This window comes from Protopterus annectens, chromosome 13.part0, assembly GCF_019279795.1.
Source record: "Protopterus annectens isolate FY-2018-M chromosome 13.part0, PAN1.0, whole genome shotgun sequence".
Taxonomy (NCBI): Eukaryota; Metazoa; Chordata; order Ceratodontiformes; family Protopteridae; genus Protopterus; species Protopterus annectens.
The window spans coordinates 1,043,802,070-1,043,822,609 of NC_056747.1; the positions used below are offsets into that span (position 1 = coordinate 1,043,802,070).

Genomic DNA, 20,540 nt, shown 5'->3' on the forward strand with positions numbered 1-20,540 from the left:
AAGACAGTGAAATTATAACAAAACAAAGGAAGGAGACTGTACTATTCATGATGAATAATATGCACAGTGAAAGTAAGACTTAATTTGAATAATGCACATGTTTGGATTGCTGTTTCACTTATAGAAGGAAGGCCTACTAATACATTAGGATGTGGTGAATAGAAAGATGATTACCATAATTAAGAGGGACATTAATTTTTCTTTGGATGAAAAAACTGTGTCAATCATGTTTTACAGGTTCTAAATATCACCAGTTTTTGCTTCTGCAATTGTGATATTTCTTCATTTATATAATTTGCTACTCGCTATATATAGATAATTTCATTATTACACATTTAGTAACAACCATTGCTAGATTTTTCTCATACCTTGAAAATAAGTAATCCTTTTAGGATTACATCTCCTTTAGGACAAGTTTGTAAGATGTATGCATGGAGAACGACCTCCACATAATTTTAATTAGGTCTACAAAAGTCTGCAGAAAAGTCTCATAGTAACTACATTCTCAAAACTTATGGTTCAGATAAAGCTATATAATCTAATAAATGCTGAAAAACACCATAGCAGTGGACCCCTTGTGAGTTATTGTGCAGAGTAGCAGATGTCATGGCAGCTTGATATCTATTGATTCTTAATTATAAATGAACATCTTCAATTGAACTTCATCATTATACTGCCCATATCATGTGATCTTCATAAAATGGTGTCTCTTTACTCTTAAAAACAGCTGCTAATTCTGACATTGTACTAAGATAGCAAATTAGAGCATATTAAATTGGACAACTTAACAGCTTCCAGATTTATTAATAAGACCCTGCATATACAATGATTTTAAGAGTCAGTGAGTCACAAAGTTCTATAGCATCCATGATATTCACTTCAGGTCTTGAAGATAGATACGTACATACATTTTGCAAACCAGTTTTTGTTTCAATGCACAGTCAAAATTTGTATATTTAAAGGTATCAATAAAGAATTTGGAAAGTGTTATACTATTTAACATAGTATGCACCACACCACCAGTTACAAGGATCCCTATCTCACAGACACTGGTACGTTCCTACAAGTTCTTGCATCACTTTAGTAGACTGCATTTTTCCTTCACTTGCTTTAGTCTGTGGCCTGAAAGCACAAATACTTCAAGCCAGAAGTATTTTTTATTCAGATTTCAGCTTTCTCAGGCAAGTACTTACTCATCCATCTATAAGGGCAGCATGTACATTCATCGCCCTGCCTTTTTTCCAGAGTCTACCAGATAAAAGATACCCTCCTCCTCAAAACTGACACTGTTATTAGGGACCTGGCCACTTCTGAAGACAAAAAAACTCTGTTCTAAACACTGTATATCCATTGTCATTAGAAGTTTCTACTAACCAGCTTAACTGAGTATCAGAAGTGTATCTTTTAGACCAAAGGATGCTATCATCCCTCTTACTCTTCCATTACTGGCTCATAATAAACAATAATACTTCCGTCTTCATGCACCTGTCCAGACATGTGAGCCAACTTAAAAAAAACATAATATTTCCTCACTATGAAAATCAAGAGTCTGAATTTCAAATACTATGCAGTACACTTTAATAGGTACATCCCTCCTACTGTATGACCTACACCTAACCTACAAACCTGAAATGAGTTGATACTGTGAGGCCTACTACATGTTTGCAAAACCTGTAATACCACAAACACCCATACAAGAGGCCTAAACTTCCACTGCAGTAAAACAGAACCCGATGGCAGGATAGAGCTCTCTGTCAACGCATACCTCTCATTTGGAGCAGACATCCCTTACATATTAAACAAAGTAGCTTCTAAGAGTCTTCAAACTCAATCTAGATGTATGGATGGGAAAGCATAAGATCACTCCAGGTTCTGCCCCACAATCCCTTATGGAAAGTGGTAACTAATAGTGGGAATTGCAGTGGCTAGGCTCCTAATGATCTGTATGATCAACTGCCTGGAAATAACCTGTGAACCTAGAGAATAAAAACAGGAGAATATATATTTTGTATCCTCAATGCTGTCTGCTACAGCTGTTAGGTCCGTGAGCATCAGAAGCTAGATTAACTGTTTGATTACTTTGCCCTTGTGAAACAGTCTCTTTCCACGCATACTCCATAATGATAAAGATGTCCAGTCCCAAGAAACAATATTAACCTCCCTGTAAAGGTAATGAAGATGAGTCCAACACCACAACTGTAGCTTGCAGGTTTTAATAAAGTTGGTGGATCTGGCTATGTCTTGGAAAGATAAAACCAGTAGGAAGTCATAGATGCTATATGTTAAGAAGCTTACTAATGGAATTGTAGCAGTAGTTGCAAATATTAATTCAAAAACTCAGGGGAAATGAAATGCAGTAGATGATACCGCTCAAACTCTAAATGCAAGGACTCTGAAAAAAGCTAAAAATAATGGAGGGGGCACAAATAGGGACACTTTTTAAATATTGATCTTACAAACCTCACAAGATGACAGAATAACAGTTTTGTAGTAGCATATATTTTCTGAAGTGTACTAAGCCTCAAACTCAGATACTTACCAGTCCTCAATAATTTGGTAAAAAAAACAGATTTTACGAGGAACAGATCAAGATATGATGCAAAAATCTGGATATTCTGCAAAAACCTGGACAGTTGAGAGGTATGCAGTAGACTGTGACCTTGTGAAGAGATCTAAGCCTGCATGTAACATGCATACTGATTATTAGGATTAGGGCAGAAAGGTCCTGTAATGAATAATTCTAATCTTACTCCAATGAATTCCATAATGTCTGATGGTGAAGGAGCTGACATTGCTAGCATAACCATGAGAACAATATCTTGAAGCTGGTTAACATTAGATCCCTGCATCAAGAAGCCATGATTGGAGGTAAATACTAATAGCTAACATTTTGAATATGGGTAAACACTGACTGTTTTACCTGACGTGTAGAAATTACAGCTGAATACTTTGTGAATACACTTAGAATAGAAAATAGACAAAATGAAGGTGTATTTATCCATGTTAAACCAAAGAAATTTCTAGTGCCATTTTCTTATTTTGATATGCAGTCTTAATTGCATCCTGCATATCTAGAAAACTCATCGGGTTCCACTTATTCAGAAGGGGAATTTGAGCTTGCAGGGCAGCATCTGGAGTTACTAGTACTTGTTATTTATTTATTTGACTACTTGTTTTGTGGGATATCTATCTAGGCTGTTAGTGGAGGTGTGGGGGAAAGGATTCAATACAGGATAGATTTAAAAACAAAAGTTGTGTACTTAGCATAATGCTACACCCATGTTATGTTCTTCTATCACAACTGTTGGGTATATTGGATCTGAAGCTGGCAACTTTCAGATGTTTGGATCCAATGCTCAGGCTCCTACCCTCTACCAATAATCCCCTCCACCCTGATATTTCTTCAGATCAAGTTTGCCTGCTTGTAAAAATGTATCTACGTTTTTCATTCCAGCAAAAAAGAAAAGGGCCTGAAATAACAGTAGATCAGTCAAACTGTAACTAATACAAGGCTCTGGACAGGTCCAGTATGGTCAATAAGGAACTCAAGACAATGACAATTTGGTAGGGGGACAGTGGGAGGAAATGTTGCCATATGGGCAGAGGACGATAACACAGATCTAGTGTTATAATATAAACATAACTTTCATATCTGATATTATCTTTTCCATCCATCTCAAGTCCTGGGGCAAGAGTCCCCAGCTTCAAAAACTCTGATAAGATTCATGGAAGAATATTCTGGAGAATGTTGGAGCCAAATGAAGCTCAGGGCCTAAACTTCAAGTCTAGCTTGTATTAGGAAATAAACATGTATTGTGGACCAAGTGGTTGGAGTACAATAATTATCAATAGGAACTCTGCAAAAGAAAGTTGTAGAAGTTGCAACAGCCTTTGTAGAGTAATCTTTAGGCTTTTGAGTTAGAGATAATCCTTTGGCTTTGAGCAAAAGTAATGCAATTGGACAACCACCTGGACAGTGTGACCTTAGAAACAATATCATAGTGTGACCCTAGAAACACTATCTCCCAATTTAGTCTTATTAAAGCAGAGAAAAAGTTGATTGTTTATTTCTGCTATCCTTCATATTCTGCAAATAGAATCATAACTGATGAAGAGCATTCAGTAAATGCAAGGAATGTTCTCCTTTGTTTGAGAAATTAGAAATGAAGACTCGCCAAATAATAACCTGATTCAAGGCAGAGTCAGAAGCAACCCTTGGGAGAAAAATAGGATTGGTTCAAAAAGAAGCTCTAAGTGGAACACCAAATAAGGAGGCTTACTTAACAGGCCTGACTTTCTGAAATCCTCCTTGCTGATGTAACTGCCGCCAGGAAAAGTGTTTTCCAAGAACAAATTTCATTTCCATCATAGCCATAGGTTCAAAAAGGGGCTTGGTTAAAGCAATGCAGGGGGAAGGGGAGCTTAGTAAAGGAGTATGACAGTAATATCCCAAGGTGGAGGAGTCCCTTAAAGGAAGTCATAGGAGAAAGACACTGTAAAATGGCTATAGTTAGCTTCAATGAGGCAATAATAGTGTGATCTTTCACCACGTGAAAATTGGAAATAGTTGCCAGTTAAACATTGATGGCAGAGTAATCAGCTCATGCATGAAACAAACTTACCAAGAAATCCAAACTCAGTGTTAATGAAGCTGAAAAGTGTCCCAGACCTTTGGAAGATGGCCAAACAGAAACTCTCCTCCACTTGCTTTTATAAACCTTTCAGCTAAAGGCTTGCAAGATTATGACAATATATGGAGTACAGAGGAGGAAAGCCTGTGATTTCAATCCAACACTGAAAGCGGAGAAACAAAGAGGTAAGATTTATGGTTTTCCAGCACACATGGAGGGTACATGAGTGAAGCTAGAGAAAGAGAAGGCATATCTGGGGATGCCAAAAGGGAGTGATGAGAATCAACTTTGCTTTTCATCAGATTGCTTTCTGAAGGAACTTGGTTATGAGGGGAGTAGAAGGATAAGCGTACAGAAGACCTGAGGGCCAAGTGTGAACTATAGCATTGCTCCGTGATTCTCCCTCCTGGAGAATAAAAGCAAAGTAACTCTTGCATTTGGTATTAGACTGGGTAGCAAAAGGGTTGCAACAGGGTTGGCTCCTGTAGCTGAAGTGGCAGACACCAATTGATTGAGAGAACACTTGTGAGGCATAAGAATGGACCTGTTCAACTTATCCGCTAATACAGTGGATCTCCTGGGATATGTATTGCAACTAAAAAGCACTGAAAAGACATCACCCACTGCCAAACCATCATGGCTTCCTGACATAAAGGACACGAGTGAGTTCCTCCTTCTTTGCTGGTGTACCAGACAATTGACATATTGTCTGTCTGAATTGCAATCGCAACCCTATGGAGGTAGCCCTGGAAGGCCTACAGCACTAATAGAACTGCCCTTATCTCCAGCACATTGATGTGAAAATTGGTTTCTGTCAAAGTCCATATGCCTTGGCTGGTCTTCCCCTAGAAATGTCCCACCCCACCCCAGAAGGGAAGTGTTCATAGTTACCATGGTTACTGGAGAAGGCAGGATAAAGGGGAAGCCCAGAGAGAAGAAATGAGAACATAGTCACCACTGAACATGCTGCCTACAGATCTTCATGACACTGACTAGAAAGTGCATGGATTGATGCAGCATAGAGCACTGCTGCGAAAGGGTCAACTGTAACCTCATACGAAATCTGACTTGAGGAGTGAGAGTTATTTAAGCTGCTATAGAACCCAAGAGCCATAGGTTGAATCCCACAGGTGGTTTTGGGAGAGATAGAACCTAGGAAGCTTGTTGATACAGTGTACTTATTCTGGATTCTGGAAGCTTGGTTATCTGCAATGTGGTTTTCAGATGACATACTCTGAATTCTATCATTTGAACAGGAGTCAGTTTGGACTTTTATAGGTTGACCATGATCCCTAGGTGAAGGTATAACTGGAGCAAATAATCTCAGGCTCGAATTAGTAGATCCCATATTGTAGCAATAATAAACCAGTCATTTAGATATGGGAACACCCAGACACCCTTGCATTCAGAGATGTGCTGCAACCAGTGCCATACATTTAGTGAAAACACAGGTGGGACTGTGGTGAGAATGAAAATACCCTGCCCTGAATTGAAAGTAACTGGCTCCCAGTCAAAAGTAAGGGATCCTTCTGGACTGCCAGGCTATCTTTATGTGATAGTAGTCCTTCTGCAGGTCCTCTAAGTACATCCACTCAACTTTCCTCAAAAGAGGTAAAATGGACCAAACCCTGAAAATCTGGAATTATGCCTGTTTCACAAACTGATTTAGGTGGCTGAGGTCCAGGATGGCCCTGATGTCCCCATTTTTCTTCAAAACCAAAAAGAACCATAAGCAGACTCCAAACCCTTGCTGATCTGGTGAGACCTCCTAGAAGACTTGTTTGTCTAGCATCATTGCAATTTTTTGATCTGCTGCCTTTCTCTTGAGATTATGGAACACCAGGAAGCTTTCTTTGTGACTTTTGCAGTTAGCAAATAATGGGGATGTTATAGCCTCTGGATACTATCTCTGTACCCAAGAATAGTCAGTGATGGCTAACCAGACATGAGAGTGCAGAGACATGAACCTCTGACTGCTTCCTGAGTGCAGTAGTCAGCAACCTTTCAGGACCATTGGAAGGGTTTGTTAGCAAAGGAACCCTGAAACTCTTAGTTCTGTGAACCACCTCAGCCTCAGGGTGATGTTCATTGTTGTTGTTCCCTCTGCCCTGGTGTGGGGAGATTGTCTCCAAAAGTGTCATGTGCAAAAACTTGAGACTTTAGGAACCATACCCTCTTACCACCCTTTTGGTTCTGGAAGAAGGTCTTTTGAGGGGGGTGGAATAGTGGATGCAGATGGAAGACAGATTAATGCCATCTTGTTCACATCTAGTAAGTGTTTCCTTTACTTTGAGCTAGAAGATGGTGGACCCATCAAAAGGGGCATTCAAACTGGACATTTTGAAGTTCTCTGCAAAATCACAGAGACACATCCAGCCATTTTGATGTAATGCAATTACAGTGCCTACTGCTCTACATGTGCCATCAGCCATTGATAAAAGATGCATGGACATTTTGGATATAGACTTAAGGGCACCAGCTAGGAATCCACTATTTTGTGGTACTCTGTGGTCATGGCTCCAGAGAGGAACTTGGACAGTTCCTGGGTCAAGTCCATCTGAAATCTTGTCAAATGTGCTAGGTAGTTCACTGCTCATAACACAAGTGTCCATATTCTGAATCTGTCCAAAGCCTTGGACTTCCTGTTCAGGGGATGAACAGAAGAGCTCTCTTGCAATGGCTCTTTCTTTATGGCCACTACCTCCAGTATGGCATCCACTGTGGGAATCTTGCTTCAGGGGGTTTAGCTCAATGGGAAAGTAATATTTTATCAGGCTTTTGTTGTATGGGCTCCATCACATCTGTCTCGTTCCATGCAATAAAAGGTCAATAAGCTCATCAGCCAGGGGGACTACCCAAGTAGCAAATGGACCAGCTCCAAAGGCCTTGAGAAATACCAACTTCTCTTGGGAAGGGGCAATGATGGACCACCCCTCTTTGCCTAAATAATTCCAGAATGTTCCCAAAGGAGATATCTTCTGGGAGGATCTTGGAGATCCCTCTTCTTCATTGAGAGATTCCTGAGTAAAGTCTAAATACTTCCTTTTACATGGAGGCTTCCTGTGCATTTCCATGGTAGGAGGGTTGGTGGAAGACTTGAAAGGTAACAGGGAACTCCCTTTTCAAGCCTTGTCAAGACCTAAAGAAGCTGGCTGTCTCTGAGAAACAGGATGATATGGAGGAAGAACCTCAGAGATCACAGGGGATCAAGACAAATCTGAGCACAATCTCTGGAAAGTGACAGAACTCTTCCAAACACCTTAAAAGTCAAAGCAGAAGTCAGTCTTGAAGGATTTTTTTTGGGATCCAAGGAACCAGACAAGAGGCACTCTTGAGACTAGACCCAGCTCAAGCAACACTTGTGCCAACTTATCCAGCACCAATGCACCAAGAGGAAGGACAGATCAGAAAGCTTTGGAGTCAATCCCATCCCTCATGTACCAATACCAACCTCTCTGTTCCAGGCCCCTCAAGATCTGATGCTGTTGGAATGAAGCAGGTAAGGGGCACTTATGGAGTCAAAGATAACCAAACCACCTCTCAGACAAAGGTAGCCTATGGAGATTTCTCAGTGCCAAAACCACTGGATCCAAAGGTGAGATCAGGGAAGGAGAAAACAGTTGATGGGTGGCAGTGCCCAGTCATGGCACTCTTGGAGCAGAAGATGCCAGAAGGACTCACACCTGAATATGAGTCCTCAGGAACTTTTGTAACATCCTGTCCAAATCTGCTTCATACATGCTGCAAGACCACTGCACCAACCTAGACAAGGAGTCTATCAGAGGTAGCCTGGTGGACTTCTGGAAGAATCTCTGTCTGCAAAATTGCTGCTCGGAGATAGGGTTGGTCAGCCCCAGGAAGACTCTCAGTTCAATGGATAAAGGAGGATTAGAGGAATGGATCTGAGTAGGCTCCAAAAGGAGGATCAAATTTGATGGCTTGGAGAATTTTGGGGCTGGACCCACAACCCCTGCATCATCCAGAATTTTATTTCTCAACTCCTTTTCCCAGAATCTGTCTTTGTTTTGCCCCCCCCCACTCTCTCACTTTCTCTCAATCATTGCACTTCTCTTTCTCTTTTGACTTTTCTCCCTTTGACTTCTTTGCAGTTCTTTTGACCAAGGTAGAACCAGAGATGGAAGAGACTGATTACCCTGCTGTGGCTGGGTGAAGGCCTTTTAGCATTAATTTAGTCCTGTTCTCTGAGAGAGCCCTCTGACTAAGGCAGAACACAATTGACTACACTACCCTCTTCAATATATGATGTCCCTAAACAATACATGCACACACTTAGAATGTGGGTCTTGAGGGAGAATTGTGTGTCTGCAAGTGGAATACTTATTGAAGTCCAAAGCTTTGTGGGACATGGCCAAGAAAGTTTCATCAACTGTAACAGAATTAACAATGTAACTGCAAAAACACAGCAAGCAACAAGTTACATTTAACATTATCACAAAAAAAATCTCAAAAGAGACAACAGCACAACAAACAAAAATTCTAAATAAGACTACCAAAAAAAATTATTGCAAGAAAGGTGAACACTGGAAAAGGTTTTTTTTTAATAAATATATTTTGAGCCTAGTTTGAAGCCTCCATCTTGTAGGTTTTTTCACAGTTGTGGCAGGACTGTGATCCACTGCCAAAAACTGAGCCTCATTTAATCATTCATTGCAGTGTTACTCGTAAATATCTGCATAGATTGGTGTTTACTCTGTGGTAGGATTGCAGTAGTGGTAGTATTGCAAACTGAATTCTGCTCTAGCATTTGTGTTTAAGTACTTTTTATAGCTGTATATACCTGCTTAAAGTTGCATTGCAGTAGTCTGTCATAGGATTGCTGATAGTAACAGTACTGTGAATTCTGCTTCAGGATTTGTGCTTCGGTACTTTTTAGAGTTGTATATACCTGCTTAAGGTTGCACTCCAGTGCATTTCTGTTTGACTTTTTTACTGGTTTTCCCTTGTCATTTGAGTGTCTCTCATCCCCCACTGAGACATTAAGCTAAAAGTTTCTGAAATTCTAACCACAAGACTTCAGCTGCAGCATTAACTTTATTTGATTGGACCCCTCTCTAGCATGTCTGTTATATTTAGCACAGAGCTACATCCACCCAGGGTCATTTACTCTGAGAGGTGTAAGATACAAGCTTTTTATCAAAAGGGAAGAAAAATAGCATTTTATTTAAATGCTGCTTAAAATTTTTAAGTTGCATTTATACTGACCTGTGCAGTCATACTTTTTAGTACTTCCCTACTTTTTGTACATAGTTTAGTCAAAAAAGTTATCTGTTTGCATTTTTTAGTTTTTTCTGGGACCTTAGCCTTGTAGCTTCATTTGCAGTTGTGTGAAGATTGTCTATTACTGTAAGATGGTAGCAGTGTTCAAATATTGTACTGCAATTCTATTTTCATAAGTAGAATTACATAAAAAGATAGCGTTTTGTACTTTAAACCCATTCTGGGGCATCAGTCTTGTAGGGTCTTTCACACTTGTGGCATTACTGTGATCTGCTTCCAGATTTGAGCATCATTTAGCCATTTATTACAGTATTACTAGTAAATTTCTGCATAGTCTGGTGCTTTAGTCTGTGGTAGGATAGCAGTAGTAGTATTATTGTGAATTATTCTCCAGGATTTGTGCTTCAGTACTTCTTAGAGTTGTAGTACAGCCTTACAGGTACATTTCAGTGCCTTTCTTTTTACCTTGGCTGCTATTTTCCCCTGCTCTTTGAGTCTGCTCCACCCTCAACTAAGACATTAGGCTAAAAGTTTCTGAAATTCTAACCAAACAACATGAGCTCCAGTGTTCGCTTTATTTGATTGGATCCCTCTCTAGCAACTTTGTTATATTTAGCTGAGAGCTATATATACCCTTGATCTTTTGTTCAAGACTCTGAAAGGCATAAGCTACAAGCTTTTTATCAAAATGGAAGAAAAATAGCATTTTATTGAAATTCTGCTTAAATATTTTAAGATGCATTTATACTAACCTGTATGGTGATGCTTTATAGTACTTCTCTGCTTCTTATCCATGATTTAGCCCCCCCCCAAAAAAAAAAAAAGTTATCTGTTTGCACTTTTAGTCTGTTCTAGGACTTTAGTCTTGTAGCTTCAGTTGCAGTTATTTGAACATTGTGTATTGCTGCAGGATATTAGCATTGTTCATACCTTATTCTGCACTTCTATTTCCATAAGTAGAATTATGTGTAAAATGAAGCTTTTTGTCATTTGAACCCCTTCTGGGACCTCAGTTTTGTAGCATTTTTCACAGTTGTGGAAGGACTATGATCTCCTGCCAGATTTAGCCTCATTGTTTTCATTTATTACAGCAGCTTTTCCATATACAGCATTACTGGTAAACTTCTGAATAGTCTGTTACCTTAGTCAATGGAAGGATTGCAGTAGTGGCAGTATTGTGAATTCTGCTCCTTGGTTTGTGCTTCAGTACTTTTTATAGCTGTATATACCTGCTTAAAGTTGCATTCTGTTATCTTTCTGTTTACCTTGCTACTGTTTTCCCCTGTTCTTTGAGTCTGCCCCACCCCCAAACTGAGCCATTAAGCTAAAAGTTACTGAAGTTCTAATTATAGGATTAGAGCTCAAATTTGGATGCTTTCCTCAACCCTCTCACCCTTTTGGAGATCTGACTTCCAAAGTCCTTCCGTCCCCTCTTTCATTGCTATTGTCTGTTGTGCTTAAGTACTTTTCCATCCATTGTTTTCCATATATCCATAATACTAAGTGACCACCTGACAAATCAGTGTTGAACTTGTAAGTAAACCTGCTGTACTACAAGTTGATTTATTTCTTATTTTCCCAGAGTTCCCATCTGTTTGGCACTCTCACCACACTCTGTGGGGATCCTGACTTAATCCTGCTCCACTGTTGACAGATAAGAGATTTATTTTATTGTTTTGCATTACAATTAACTGTTTAGAGTGCTACTGCTTTATTGTCATTTTATTTGTTGATTTTGCCTTTAAATCATTCAAAAGGTCCCTAATACTTGAAATTGCCTTGTCAAGTATTTTGTTTAAGTTGTTTTGTTGCAGCAAGCAATCTTTCATGATGTTATTACATCAAAATGTTAGCAGTGCCCTTTGTAAAATTTACCTATACAACTTCACCTATAACTGAGGCCTGTAACTTAAGTGTGGGTAAAACAAAGCCATTGAGTGAGGACAAACAGAGCAGTTAGTCTGCACATTAAACAGCACTGCTATCAAATTTTAGCACAATCTAATCTAGTCTAGTACCAAACCCCGGAGACCACACAAACAGACCTCTGCATAACCCAGTCCATGACCTAAAGTAGTCCAACCAAATATAGGTCCAGACAACATGGATTTTCAATTTTCAGTTTGGTTAAACAGGACATTGCCCTGGAGCCTATTCATGTGCAAATCACCACAGAAAAAGTCCCATCTCATATCTTAGTAAGATATAGGTCACCCTCTATCTCCCAAGAATCCCATATCTCATATATAGACCTTCTGGAGACACTCACCATTAAACCAAATGCCCTATTCATGGGAGACTTTAACTACCCCTCTATAGACTAGGAAACGTGCACTGCCTCATATACGCAGGCACAATGATTCCTGGACTTTATTAACACAAATGCCTTTGAACAGATAGTATGCACACCCACCAGAGGTTCAAACATACTAGATCTGGTACTCACCAATATGGCAGAGTGCTAAATCCCCTCACTAGTGAGGTCAGATGACAAAGATGTCTCCTTTGAAATAAAAATCAACCTAGTAACCCCAGCAAACCCTGCAACATTTAGTAACTCTTCCAAGGCAAACTATATTCTATTAAGCAATAGTTTGTCAAAATTCAGTGCCTCTCCCAAACCTGAGTGCCCTGCAACATATATTTTCTCCATATTTATTTTTATCTTCACTTGTTGATTCTGGTACAATAATACTGATCTCTGTTTATACCAATCTGATTGAATTAATTGAATTCTGCTTTAATGTATATTTTCTGTATATATTGCTGTAATCAAACAAACTAGATTCCTGCTTTTATGTATATATTCTGTATATGTTACTATATTTACTATCTGTAACACTGTTTCTGCTTCTGTAATTATTGTTTATATTTTTTCTGTATCTCGTTGGAGCTTTTCTTCCCGGGCCTCTACTGAAAATGGGCTCTTTTAGGCCCAGTGGACTTATCCCGGTAAACAAATGCAATAAATAAATAAATAAAATATGTAGAATTGTTCACAGAGACCCAGTACAACCATGTAATTGCTGTATAGAGACTGCTGTACCTACTTGAAGTAAGCCCAAAATAAACTCTAAAAGCAAACCACACTAGTGTACTCCTAACTTTAATAGGGTGTATAACTGAAAGAGAAAAGTCATGGCTAAAATCAGGAATGATAGGAGTCCTCTAATTAAACTTAAATGAAAAACTAAGATGACTAATTAAGTCCAACAAGACAAATTATGAGGCCAAGGTAGCCTCACAGGCTGAAGGCAACCACAAGGCCTTCTACAGCTATGTTTAAAACCTCAAAGGAAACACACATCAGTGTGCTAAACTAGTGGTCAATGGTGCCATCTTCACAGAAAAGAGGGACATAGTGAAATTGCAGTCTGATTAATTCAGCTCAAACTTCATGCCCCACTTCCCTCCTGCTTCTCCCCATGAAACATCTACTAGCATAACCTCCTCCAGATATTATCAGGGAGCAAGTCCTGGCAGGGATTGCTAAGACTGAAAACACAGCCTCAGTGGGCCCAGACAACATCCAGGACGCCTTGCTGGAAAATAACCTATTAGGATCACTTTTCAACTATAGCCTCAAAACAGGCTTTGTACCATGAGAATGGAGGGCTGCAATGGGTTATCCCACTTCACAAATGTGGACATCAACCAGCCCCAGAAACTACAAACCTATTAGTCTGACTAGTTCAATATGCAAAGCTATGAAACAAATTATTATGGAAATGATCAGCAAAGATATAGGCAACCTTCAGCCACTGGACCCGACCCAATTCATCTTTGTCAAGGGAAGGTCATGCCTACTATACCTAGGGGACTCATTTGAGAAGGTCACCAAGGCAATGGATGAGGGGAAACTGTGCATACCTCTACCTGGATCTGGATAAGGCATTACATACAGTATTTCACTTGGGTATAGATTACAAACTCACTGAACTGGGCATAAACCCTACAAAACTCTGAATTGCTAGCTGGCTCACAGACATGACCCTGGAAGTCAGGATTGGTGAGATCACCTCCACTAACAGACCAGTCACTAGTGTGGTACCTCAGAGCTCAGTGCTGGGCCTGCTCCTATCTCGTATCTAATTCTCATAGGTAAAGGGTAATGTCAAGGCTCTTTGGTTGATCAAGTTCACAGATGACTGCAAATTGGGAGCTAGCATAGATTCCCCTATGACACAAAAATCTTACAAGAGTGTCTAACACAGACAAATGACTGGCACAAAAGTCACAGACTAAAGCTCAATGCTAAGAAATGCATTACAGGGCATTTTTGGAAAACTGTCACCTAAAATAATTACTCCATCAAAAGGATACCCCTTAGAATTGACCCAGTAGTCAGGAATCTGGGAATATATGTAGACAAGGTAGTAAGAAAATCATTCTATGTTGCCTAACTTATAACTAAGGGAATGGCATGCAAGTCCAAGGAAGTCATACAGTATTTGGCCCTTATCAGACCCATCTTTGAGTATAATGCCCTCTATGGCATGTACCTGACCAGACATATACAACAGTTGGAACACCCCCAAAGGTTTCTTACCAGGAGAATCCAGGGTGTAAACACATTATCCTACACAAATTACATTAAAGCCCTGTCTCTATACTTTGTCATCTACAGGTTTCTGCATCTAAGGTATCCTTGGATCCAGCTCTGATGGACCTTTTGTACATCTGCAAAATGAACTCCAACAGAACCACTAGATCCAAGGATGTAATTCTTTTTTCTCACATAAAGACATGTTGATAAGACAAATATGTGTCTCAGAAGATCCCCATGCACCAGAACAAGCTCCCCATTCATGTGAAGCACTATTCATCCTTAACCCTATTTAAGAGTAACCTTGACCAATGGTGGGAAGTCAAAAATTCACCCTGGGTCTGGCCCCATTCACCCTGGGTCTGGCCCCATGTCTCTGATAGCCAGAAGCAGACAGTAATGCCCAAACTAACATAACCTCCTCCACATAACCTCTAGAAACTTCCTAACAACCCCCCTGCTAACAAACATTCATGGTACATAGGGATGCAATTGGGTTGGATTGCACAGTTAGTCTTATAAAGGCCCACATGGTATTTAGCTTAGTATAGACCTATGAACTTAGGAACCTATCTCTCTCTCTCTAGATATATATATATATATATATATATATATATATATATATATATATTCAACATTCATTTGGTTGACAGCTCATTTGGTCGACAACCAGTATTCAAGGCACTTAACAGGGAGTTGCCCCCCCTCCCCAATGTTGTGTGACCCTGAAGTTGATATATATAGTTAGAGGGAGTGTGGTGTCAAAGCCCCCACCTATTTTCATTTAAAATGTGTATTTTTTGTTGTATTTTCATGTTTTAAATGGAAATAGGTGGAGGCCTTTGCCCCCACACCCCCCTAACTGTATATATCAACTCCAGGGTCGCACAACATTGGGGAGGGGGCAAATCACAGGTTTTTGCCTTGAATACTGGTTGTCAAGCAAATGAATGTAGATCAAATGGTCTGTCGATTTTATGAAGTAGACCCATATATATATTAATTAATATATATATAGATAGATAGATAGAGATGTAATTTATTTATTATTTATTTATTTGTCATTTGTTAACCGGATTATTCCAGATGAGCCAAAGGCCCATTTTCAGTGGAGACCCGAGGAGAAAAGCTCCAAGATACAAACAAAAGATGCAGTACAATAATGAGCATAAAATAAAAAAAAATAATAAAAAAAAAAAACAAGAATATTACAAAGTTATAACATACATTCATGGGCATGAAAACAAAAAAATGCATTTAAAAGCAAGAAGAGTAGCATGGATTATGTCATTGCACCTTATTTACAGTAACAGAAATGTAATGACAAATTAAATACAAAATAAAATGTAAAGTGAGTAGAGTAGTTTCATGCTACATTTTATAATTTTATAACAATCAGAAACTTGACTGGTAATAAAATATGTGAAAATGTATTGCAATTTCAGAGGGTAAAAGTCTTGAAAGGCAAATAGGTAAACAGTAGTATGTGGTGCAGAGAGTTGAGAAGAAGGGGGTATTAAATAGGGTCCTGGCAAGGGCAGGAGCTAGAATTGAGAAGGTAGTTTTTAAGTTCAGTTCTAAAACAGGTTGTGCCATTGATGTTGCCAATATGTGGTGGGAGGTTGTTCCAGGCGTGGGAATCTGTGCTTTTATATAGAAGTTTACCAATGGTTTTGTTGGCCTTATAGATATTAAGACAGAATTGATCAGAGCTGAGTTGGGTTCGATGGGGGGTGTAGAGTAATATGAGAGAGGAGAGAGCAGGACAAGTTGAGGGTTTGTTAAGTAAGGTGTGCGTAAACTGCAGCTGGGAAAGAAGAAGCTGGGGAAACTCTAGCCACTGAAGCTTTTTTAAAGAAAAGCAGTGATGGGATTTATATGGCAGATTGCTGGCAAACTGAGCAATGTTGTTATGTTAGTTCTAGTTTGATTATTAGGGTAGATTGTAGGGATGTGAAAACAGGAGAGAAGTATAGAAGACAAGGTAGGAGGAAATCCAGAGCCAGAGACGGTTTGGAGTTGGAGGCAAGCAATTTTTTTATTTCTATAGAGAAGACCCATTGTTTTTGATTTGTCTTTTTAATACAGTGTTGAATATGGAGGTCACATTTTAATTGGTCATCAGTTATAATTCCAAGAAGTTTAATATGAGAATCTGCTTTGATAATGGTATTGTCATGTCAAGAGATGAAAAAGGTGGTTTTATGGTGGGAGAGAGATTTAGGGAGCAAAAAGAGGAGTCTGTTTTTTGGGGGGCTTAGGATGAGCTGGTTATCAGTCAGCCATTGCTCGATGTTGTAAAATGTGTGTGTTTTGAGTGATTGCGTGGAGGTAAAAGATGTCATCAGAGCAGGAGATAAGGGTAGCGTATTGTATCTGGGAGGAGGAGGCACAGGAAGAGTGGAGGTTGTTTGTGAAAATGTTAAAAAGCGGAGGCCCCAGGATAGAGCCCTGGGGGGATGCTGGTCTGGATGGGTAAGGAAGGGGAGTGGGCAGAAAATCATCTGACTGACTGCAGTCTATTTGAAAGGTAGTTAGAGAACCAGAGAATAGCAGAGGAGGAGATGTTGAGATCAGCTAGTTTAGATAGAAGCTTAGAGTGAGAGACGGTGTCAAAAGTTTTTGAGAAGTCCAGGAAAAGACATGACACTAGTCATTTTTTGTCCCTGGCCTCTGCAACTGTATGTGTAAAAGACAGAAGAGCATTAGATGTGCTTTGGTTGGACCTGATATATGAGAAAGGTAAGGAATGAAAGAAAAGTTGGAAACACCTAACAGGGAAGTATACCAAAGGAAAATATCTACTTACTACATAGTTAACACTACTCTCAGCAATGGATATTAAGTAAAAATGCTGATCTAAACTTGGGAAAAAAAGGGGAAAAATAATTTATCTGCAATTTATACCCGCAAAGAAGCCCCGAGCCTTGAAATCATGTGTAACTGGAAAAAGCAGTAAATGAATTCTGAGGAATTATTTGGGCAAAGGGGGAGTATGGGTAGAGTTGAGGAGCCTGAGCCTTAGATCCAAAAGTCTGAAAGTTTTCAGCTTTTCATCCTGTAGGATCTGATTTTCCCAACAGCTGAGATGGATGGAAAAGATAACATTGGATCATAAGCAGTGGAATATAGATTATGGAAGAGCAATGACGACACTTTACAAGTTAATGTCCAACAGTACAACATACCCGTGGTTTAAGTGGGTTTTACAAAAATACTAGCTGCATATGGTTTTGTTTATAATAAGCAGCATAAAAATTAAAAAGCTGCACAGCTAAGTATACATATAAATGCCCTAGTCATACGTATAGCTAGTAGCCTATTTACAATATTTATAAATATAAGCATGTGCATAGAGATTCCTGGACTTTGTCAATACAAACGCCCCTGGAACAATTAGTCAGAGTACCCACTAAGGAGAAATAACATCTTAGATCTTGTATTTACTGATATGGGGGCATCTTGTGCCATTCCTTGCTTATCTTAGTCACATGTTAGGTCTGACCGTAAAAAAGTATCCTTTGAAATAAAACTGAGACCAGAGATCCCTGCCACCTAAAGTATCTTTAGACATTTCTTTAAGGCAAATTACCTACTCCTAAGTGATATATTGGTAAGCTTCAAATCCCCACCAAGCCTAGTTAACTCCACTGAATATGCAGAAATGTATACCACTACACTATACCAGTATGTAAACAGCTGCATAGATGCAGCTGTACCACATAGGAACAAGTTCACGGCAAATCCATGAAATAAATCCACATGGTGGAACCATAATATCAACAAACTTTAAAATAAAAGTAAAAGAATTTTGACCAAAAGTAAGATCAATTCCCAAAATGTTGGAGCCCTTGTCACTGAAATAAACAAACAATTCAAGAGCTTAATAAAATCCTCCAAAACCAAGTTTGCCAAACTAGCTATCCAAACCATAGACAATCACAAGAAAGTTTTTTAGTTATTCTCATAATCTCAAAAGCACAATGCACCAGTGTGCTGAACTGATTGTGAATGATGTTACCTTCACTGAGGCTGAAAATAAAGTAAACTTACTGCCCAATAAATATAGTTCTAACTTTACCCCTCTATCCCCTCCATCTACCCCTCAATATGTAGCACTTGAAACTGGCTCGTCTTTACCTATCACACAAGACCTAGTCCTAATTGTGCTACCAAAAACTTCAATGGATCGTGACAATATCCCTGGATGCATCTTAAATAGCATGAAGCATGATTTAGCCACATCCCTAACAACACTGTTTAATCTTAGCCTCCATACAGGTTTTGCACCAAGTGAATGGAAAACAGCTACAATCATCCCCTGCACAAAGAAAGACATTTCACAGACCCAGACAATTACAGATCTATAAATCTGACCAGCCTTATATGCAAAACAATGGAATGATTTATCATGGAATTAATCAATCAAGACATAAGAAACCTCCAAACACTGTACCCATCTCAATTTAAATTAATCAAGGGCAGGTCATACTTATTCAACCTGGGGGAATTTTTTGAAAAGGTCACCAAAGCAATGGATATAGGCAGAATGGTACACACCACATACCTTGACCTGGCCAAAGCTTTTGACACAATTCACCACTGATGCATAGTAGAAAGCCAAATAAACAGAATAAACCTAATGTCACCACTGGATTGCAAACTGGCTCACAGATTGGACATAGATAATCAAAATAGGGGAAGTTACCACCACAAAGAGACCAGCCAGCAGTGGAGTCACCCAGGGTTCTGTACTGGGACCTCTCCTGCTTGACATCTACTTTTCTGAAGTAAAAGCCAATACCAAAGGGCTCTGGCTGAGTATGTTTTCAGATGACTGCAAGCTAGGACCAGTCAATGAATCCCTAAATGACTTGGCCATCCTGTATTAAGGTTTGTCCCAAATGAATAACTGGATAAAACTCATAGACTGAAAATAAATGCCAAAATATGCATTATTGTTACCTTTGGGAAGTCATGTACCCCAGGGAACTACTACATTGATCCATTTGTTAGGGATTTAGGAACATATGTGGATAGGGACCTAACCTTTGACCAACATATTTCTATTGTTGTAAGAAAGTCTTCTATATTGCACAGCTTATAAATAGAGGGATTGTGTCTAGCTCTAGGCATGCCATTGTCCCCCTCATTATGCCAGTCCTTGAATATAATGCCCCCTTTGGCAAGTATCTGCCCAGAAACATGCAACAACTGGAATGTCCACATTGATTCCTTACTGAGAGGTTACAAGGCCTAAACAGCATGTCCTACATGGACTAACTCAAAGCTTTATCACTATACTCAGTATCCTACAGTCTGCTTAGGGGTGACCTGTGTTTTGCATAGCAGACACAGGTCCTCCTAGCAGACTGTAGGATACTGAGGGGTGACCTGTGTTTGGCATCAAAGACACCCTCTGACCCATTAGTGATGGATTTACAGCACATCAGCAAGTCAAATGGTATCAATAACACTCGGTCTATGGATCTAAGTCTCTCCTGTAGCATCAACATAATGGTTTTGAGGGATAGACATATTTTACAGAGGATGTTGCTCTTCTGCTGTGGAACAGACTTCCCATCCACATAACACAAAGTTCATCCATGTCCATATTCAAGTGCAATTTAACTCTATGGATGGGAAACAGAAACATTTACCCCAGGACTGCCCCTTGTACTACTATTGGACAGAGGCAGCTCTTAAATTCTTTATCCTGTGCTTGCGGGATGCTCTCAAATTATCTGTGATATGATCCCAGTTATTTCCATTGGGGTAATATATAATTATCGACCACAGGACAGGTAAGGCCAATCTATAAACAAATAGGATAGGTTAATTCAAGCACAAAAAGGAAAACTAGCTAGACTTATAATGGCCCACAAGTTCAGCTATAGTACTTACCTATGAACCTATGAGCACAGAAGAAATGGAAGGCATATCTTAAATTTCGCCGTATATTCTTACTCTGTGTTGCATGTGAAGAACTGGTTGAGACTTCAGAAACCTAGAATGGGTCTCAGGTCATCAGTCTTTCTAGAAGCTAGGTAGAAACAAGAGTATCGATCTTTAATCATTTGTGAATGAGTGGATAGCTGCTTTTGGAAGAAGTCTGCAATCCTTAG

General features: G+C 39.3%; 1 protein-coding gene across 3 annotated transcripts in view; it reads left to right on the plus strand.

The window, feature by feature from the left end:
- The window catches only part of IKZF3 (IKAROS family zinc finger 3), a 414,014-nt gene that overhangs the window by 270,879 nt on the left and 122,595 nt on the right, over positions 1–20,540 (plus strand). The window contains exon 7 of one of the 3 annotated variants that reach the window (XM_044055473.1): positions 6,395–6,410. The exons of the other annotated variants lie outside the window; for them this stretch is intronic. Coding sequence (XP_043911408.1) covers positions 6,395–6,410 — 16 coding nt within the window. The remainder of the gene's footprint in view (positions 1–6,394; positions 6,411–20,540) is intronic. 3 annotated transcript variants of the gene reach the window in all.